We start from the raw sequence: 7303 nt of genomic DNA on the forward strand, positions 1-7303 counted from the left end.
TCCCGTGTGTGCACTATTTATTGCCTGACGCCTTCATCATGCCTAAAGTTGTAGAAAAGAGGAAGCGTGTTGTGCTTACACTTAAGCAGCTGATCAGATCAGCTGCTGATTAAGATCAGCTGATCTTTGTTATGGTAAGATGTGTGAGTGTAGGGTGGTGATTGTGGACATAATTTCACTTCTATTCAAGTATCTGGCAATATTCAAGTATCTGGCATGTCGGCAGTCCCGTTGATGCCAGATAAGAGGGATTTTACTGTATACAGAGGAATTGGCAGTCAGGACAAAGTATGAAGGCAGGAGTAAGTCTGGGGAATGACAAAATGTATGCTTTTTCATGCAGATGTAGTGGTTATAAGTGAATCAGCAGATGATTATTGGTTTTTATGACTACACGGAAAATGTTCAGTTTGTTTTCCTTGATATTTTTCCACTAGTCAAAACGGTTTTCATTGGAAGCATACTTCTTGAGACTTGCAATTCTCAAATTTCCTCATCAATTCCATTATTAGACGTTGAAATAATTCCTAAGTTCTTGAATTCATTACTCTTAATCTCATTAGCTCAAGTTTTACATTCTCTTTAAGGATTCCTCTTCTTTCCATCAGCACTAACTTTGTCTTTTGCTGGTTGCATTATAGTCCTACACACTACTTCTGTTTGCCATCAGTCTTACACTCATCTCTAACTCTGCCATGTTTTCTCCAACACATTATTCAGTATTGAATGTTGTATGTGTGTGTGCATATATATATATATATATATATATATATATATATATATATATATATATATATATATATATATATATATATATATATATATATATATATATATTGTTATGTCCCACTGGGGAGGTGATGAGGGACCAGCATCTCCTTAGGGGATGCCGTGCCCCACCACTTACCTGCATTCTATCCAAATGGCCAATGGCATGGCATGTCTTTACTCCCAACACCTCTACCTCCAGGTGTTGGGTTGAGTACTTGTACACTACACTTCTAGGCTGGTAATTTCCCTGGCAATGCCAGGGATACCCCTCCCCCCTGTCACCCCCCCATGGGGGTCCCAGCAGCATAGCAGGGTCCCCCAGGGTTGCCTGTTGGCGCGCCCAACCATGCCTTAAGCTAGGGTACATCACCCTCAATGACATTGCTCCTGCGGTGGCTGGGATGTGAGTGAGCTGTCCTCCACGGTCAACTGCACCACCTTCCCTAGTTAGAGGTGCTGGCAAGGGCATGCAGGAGGGGCGTTGTGGCTCTGTCACTGGCTGGGCTGGTTGGGTTGGTCATCGTTTGTCGTGGTCGAGGTCATTTGGTGAAGGATGGCACTCAATGTCTACAGAGTTTCCCACCTGGGCACCCTTCGGGCTGGTGCACTGTTAAGCGCACAACTCCTGGGTGTGGCAAGATGGGACACTACACATTAGTTGTGGCTAGTCATGAAGATTGGAGTCAATCCTGTAGGAAGCACTAACGGAGATGCTGACAGGAGGCTTCTTGAAAGCGGGGCTCGCTGGGCACACAGTCTCTATGTACCAGATACCTTATGTCTGTCCTGGTCTTGTTGCTAGGTGTTATTGGTCTCTATGTCGCCTCCCAAGAGGGTTGTTATTCCCAGCGCCTGGTCTACTGTGACCCTTATAAAAAGGGGTCACGAGGAAAGAGCTGGGTCAGCAGTAGCAGTTTTTCATGTAAACATGGGTATCTTGCCCGTGTCTAATGCCTTCTTGTAGCTCATGTGCATGCTCATGGGCATGCCCTTGGTCATCCTCTTTTAGGGATTTTGGTGAAACTTGCTGTTGCCTTAGACATATCGAAAGCTTTTGATAGAGTCTAGCACAAAGCTTTGATTTCCAAACCACCCTCCTATGGCTTCTGTCCTTCTCTCTGTAACTTCATCTTGAAGTTTCCTTTCTAACTTCTGTTGCTGCTGTGGTAGATGGTCACTGTTCTTCCCCTAAATCTATTTACAGTGGTGTTTCTCAAGGTTCTGTCCTGTCACCCACTCCCTTCCTATTATTTGTCAATGATCCTCTAAACTAAACTTCTTGTCCTATCCATTCCTACACTGATGATACCATCCTCCACTTTTCACTCTTTTCGTAGACATCCAACCTTTTAGGAAGTAAACAGTTCATGCAGGATAACCACAGAATGCCTAACTTCTGATCTCTAAAATTTCTGATTGAGGCAGAGCAAATTTCATAAACTTAAATGCCTCAAAAAGTCAATTCCTCCATCTATCAACTTAACACAACCTCCCAGATAACTATAACTTTTTTTCAATGACACTCAACTGTTCCCCTCTTCTACACTGAAGATCTTTATTCTGTCCTTTACTTGTTATCTAAACTGGAAACTTCTATGAAGGTAGGTGTTATGAGTTGTCTTTACCAGTTTTCTCACCCTTCCCAGCTGCTAACTCTGTACAGGGGCCTTATCTGTCCATGTATGGAGTTTGCTTCACATGTTTGGGAGAAGATTGCACTCATACTATTATTTTAGACACAATGGAATCAAAAGCTTTTTGTCTTATCAACTCCTCTCCTCCGTCTTCAGCCTCTTTCTCATTGCTGCAATGTCGCATCTCTTGCTATCTTCTACTGCTATTTTCATAGTAACTACTCTTCTGATCTTACTAACTGCATGACTTCCCTCATCTCACAGCCTCATTGCACAAGACTCTTCTTTCTCTCACCCCTGTTCTCTCCACCTCTCTAATGCAAGAGTTAACCAGTATTCTCAGTAATTCATCTCTCTCTCTGCTAAACTCTGGAACTCCCTACCTGCTTCTGTATTTCCTCCTTCCTATGAATTGAACTCTTTCAAGAGGGAGGTTTCAAGACACATCCTTTAATTTTTGATGACTATTGTTGACTGCTCAGGGACTGGCACCTCAGTGGGCCTTTTTTGTGTAACGCTCCTTTTTATTATTTCTGTGTTTCTTTGAGTCTCCCCAATAATTGTTTTCTTTTGTAGTTTGCAGTGAAGAGGAGGATAATAGCGGTAATTAAAGGTTTAGTGATTATATGAAAAAGTATATTTATAAGGCGTGTATTCGTGGGAGTGATTTAAAAGTCTTGAAACATTTGTTATAAATAGTCTTTACTTATTTCAACTGTGGTTTTCTCTAATCAGTGGTAATACGAATAATAGGATTACATCATGTTGCGTCAGCCTACCAGTAACTCATAAGGTGTCATTCCCTAGCTTATAAAATATATTAGTAATTTAAAATTCAATTATTAACTTCAACTAATGTCCAGCCTATATGCTCACCTTGCTAGCCAATTATTCCTGCATTTTTATTTAAACTCACGGTTCAGTAAAATTATTTGTGAAAGAAGAGAGAGAGAGAACTAGCTAAGGTTCCAATAACTTCAGAGGCCTGGGGGTGTTGAGGGGGAGAGCACAGAATGGCGTCTCCCTTCCCTCTGGCAACAGGTGGGTCTCGTAGCTCTGAAATATTTGATTTTTCTTTTATTTAGAAGTGAATATTACTGTGTTCATGTTTATTATTCATGTCTCTAGTGAAGATATAGTGACTGTACGTGTTGACAGAATGGCGTCTCCCTTCCCTCTGGCAACAGATAAAATAGCCGGTGTTGGTCCCACGTGGAGACAGGCCACAGAGTCTTGGGAAAGTGTTAGCCATGTAATGTTTCTTTAGTCAAATATAGTCTACTGTGAATGTGTTGTGGGCAATATTATTGCCGTAGAGAAGTGATGGATGAAGGCTGTGACGCTATTTAGGGATATAACGGTGCCCAGAATCAATGGTACTCTTGAGGAGTTATAAAAGTAATTATTTTCTTGTGTATTCGTAGTGTTAAGTAACGGAGTATAAGTGTATATGCCATACCAGAATTTCAAGTGCCTTTTCTTTTTTTTTCTAGATTAACCACTCGATAAAGTGTCATAGTGGGTCAGTCAACCCAAAGAATCCCATCAGTATTATTCATTTAATTATTTTTGCTATTTTTATATTTTTCGTTCCTCCTAATAAAGCCACACTGTAGGTACTGTGTGATAATTAACCTCTCCCTACCCTCTGGCCATGACGATGAAGGCGAGAACCATTACCAATCAAAAATGTTTTCTTTTTTTCTATTGTGTGTGCGTGCTTCACCTCTTCTCTCTTCCTCTTCTTTTTTCTTCTTTGCCGTGAAGATCTTTGCCTCGTCTCATTAGAGCTCTGATCGGACCGGTGAGGAGGAGGGAGGAGGGGGGAACCGGAGGAGAGGGGGGGTGGCGTTACACTGGTGGCAGCAGTGGGATGCGCAGTAGTCTTGGCCAGTCGTATTGGGAGAGACAGAGTACTGGCAGTTGGGTAATATTGGGTCAAGTAATGTTCAAAGTGTCACTTCTCTACGGCAATGGTTTTGCTCGCAGCGCGTTCGCAGTGGACTGTGTTTGGCTGGGGGGGCATTGCATGGCTGAGCTTTCCCAATACATCTCTGACTTTGGCCGGCCACTCTCCATCCTGTGTGACAATGCCTTGGAGTTTACGGGACGAGAACTAAGAACCTGGGCTGGTCTTCATGGGATAGAACTGCTCTACACCACTCCCTATCACCCCCAGTCAAACGGACTCATCGAGAGAATGCACCGGACCCTGAAGACCGTGCTGTCCCAAATGTGCAAGGGTTACCCTTTAAGGTGGCCCGCCCTTCTCAGTGAATGTCAGTCACACATGAATCTGGCAGTACATAGCAGCACGGGGGTCTCTCCATATGTAGCATTCTTCGCAAGACAGCCACCTCGTTTCGTCACGGCGCCTCTCCTGACAGTGCAGTCTGAAGATAGTGACGTTCAGCAACTTAAGCGCATGATTAAAGACGCTAGTGTGATGTCACAGAGGAGGTACCGTGCAGTGGCGAACAGAAAACGACGTGATGAAAAGGTCTCAGTTGGGTCCTTGGTGTGGGTGAAATCAGAAACTCCGTTGCCTGGTACCTCTACCAAATTGAATGCTAAGTGGAAAGGACCATATCGAGTGAGTGAGGTAATCAGGGACGGTCAACTGTATGTAGTGGAGGACCCCTATTCTGGGAAGTTAGTACAAAGAGCAGCAGAAAAGGTGAAACCGTATGTGAGCCGGAGTGAAATTATTCCGGAGTTGGAGGAGAACTATTCAGACGGATGTGTTGAGGAGGAGGAGGAGGAGGATCAAGACCTCCCTCCCCGCCGCTGTCGACCTCCCAGACATCTTATTGAGGAGTGCTAATGTGATGCACGAACTCAGGAGTGAGGAGAAGTGAACAGTGTTATAATGTATAGGATGTGAGGGTTAGGAATGAAGTGAGTTAAGAGCAGGAAATCCTCATCTGTCACAAGTGTTCGAAGGTCAGTGACACTGTCTCAGCCACAAATAGAGTGGGGCATTTCGGGAAAGTCGTCCCCAAATTCTCGTCGTGTCAAAACAGTTCATACCAGATGGTAGCTTATGTGTTTCAGTTCGGGGAAGTGTACCCCATTCTTGTGGGCTTTAGTTCGAGAAGTGAGGTTTCCAGGGAATGTCGTACTTGGTTACTTCCTCCTCAAGTTACAGTCATCACCTCTAACGGGTCCTAAGTTTCCCTTGAGGACGTATTACCCCAGTCTTCGTTGTAGTAAGAGGAATGATTCGTGTGAATGTTGGCGAATGTGTCGAATGCTGCGAATGTAATAGATTATTCCTTTTCTATGAGACGGGGAATAAAGAGAGTGACGGAGTTAGTCAGGTGACTTCTCCATAGATTACCCGTAGAGCAGAGGGTGACTGGGGTCCAAGTTCTCTTTTCCTGTAAGTATTCTGTATGTGAAAGGTGTTGGTACAATTTCCTACGGGAAGAAATGTACGAGTCAGGTGACTCAAGGGTAAGTGGTTGAGTCATTGTCAGCTGTTTAGTAGACCTTATGTATGGATAGGATAGGGAAAGTGTATAGGTAGGATTTTGCATGTATTCTTCACCGTGAGTTTAACTCTGGGAGAATGGGCGTGTGTAACGCTCCTTTTTATTATTTCTGTGTTTCTTTGAGTCTCCCCAATAATTGTTTTCTTTTGTAGTTTGCAGTGAAGAGGAGGATAATAGCGGTAATTAAAGGTTTAGTGATTATATGAAAAAGTATATTTATAAGGCGTGTATTCGTGGGAGTGATTTAAAAGTCTTGAAACATTTGTTATAAATAGTCTTTACTTATTTCAACTGTGGTTTTCTCTAATCAGTGGTAATACGAATAATAGGATTACATCATGTTGCGTCAGCCTACCAGTAACTCATAAGGTGTCATTCCCTAGCTTATAAAATATGTTAGTAATTTAAAATTCAGTTATTAACTTCAACTAATGTCCAGCCTATATGCTCACCTTGCTAGCCAATTATTCCTGCATTTTTATTTAAACTCACGGTTCAGTAAAATTATTTGTGAAAGAAGAGAGAGAGAGAACTAGCTAAGGTTCCAATAACTTCAGAGGCCTGGGGGTGTTGAGGGGGAGAGCACAGAATGGCGTCTCCCTTCCCTCTGGCAACAGGTGGGTCTCGTAGCTCTGAAATATTTGATTTTTCTTTTATTTAGAAGTGAATATTACTGTGTTCATGTTTATTATTCATGTCTCTAGTGAAGATATAGTGACTGTACGTGTTGACAGAATGGCGTCTCCCTTCCCTCTGGCAACAGATAAAATAGCCGGTGTTGGTCCCACGTGGAGACAGGCCACAGAGTCTTGGGAAAGTGTTAGCCATGTAATGTTTCTTTAGTCAAATATAGTCTACTGTGAATGTGTTGTGGGCAATATTATTGCCGTAGAGAAGTGATGGATGAAGGCTGTGACGCTATTTAGGGATATAACGGTGCCCAGAATCAATGGTACTCTTGAGGAGTTATAAAAGTAATTATTTTCTTGTGTATTCGTAGTGTTAAGTAACGGAGTATAAGTGTATATGCCATACCAGAATTTCAAGTGCCTTTTCTTTTTTTTTCTAGATTAACCACTCGATAAAGTGTCATAGTGGGTCAGTCAACCCAAAGAATCCCATCAGTATTATTCATTTAATTATTTTTGCTATTTTTATATTTTTCGTTCCTCCTAATAAAGCCACACTGTAGGTACTGTGTGATAATTAACCTCTCCCTACCCTCTGGCCATGACGATGAAGGCGAGAACCATTACCAATCAAAAATGTTTTCTTTTTTTCTATTGTGTGTGCGTGCTTCACCTCTTCTCTCTTCCTCTTCTTTTTTCTTCTTCGCCGTGAAGATCTTTGCCTCGTCTCATTAGAGCTCTGATCGGACCGGTGAGGAGGAGGGAGGAGGGGGGA

General features: G+C 42.6%; 1 protein-coding gene across 2 annotated transcripts in view; it reads left to right on the top strand.

Moving 5' to 3' along the window:
• Positions 1 to 7090, top strand: part of LOC135101503 (uncharacterized) — an 8271-nt gene extending 1181 nt beyond the window's left edge. The window contains exons 1-2 of one of the 2 annotated variants that reach the window (XM_064005560.1): positions 863 to 3446; positions 3593 to 7090. In XM_064005560.1, coding sequence (XP_063861630.1) covers positions 4279 to 5229 — 951 coding nt within the window. In that variant the 5' untranslated portion in view covers positions 863 to 3446; positions 3593 to 4278 and the 3' untranslated portion in view covers positions 5230 to 7090. Of the gene's footprint in view, positions 1 to 862; positions 3447 to 3592 lie in introns of those variants that run through there. The other variant, XM_064005562.1, reaches the window with a different exon arrangement.
• Positions 7091 to 7303: the final 213 nt, after the last annotated feature.

The sequence above is a fragment of the Scylla paramamosain genome, chromosome 6 (assembly GCF_035594125.1).
Source record: "Scylla paramamosain isolate STU-SP2022 chromosome 6, ASM3559412v1, whole genome shotgun sequence".
Classification (NCBI taxonomy): Eukaryota; Metazoa; Arthropoda; class Malacostraca; order Decapoda; family Portunidae; genus Scylla; species Scylla paramamosain.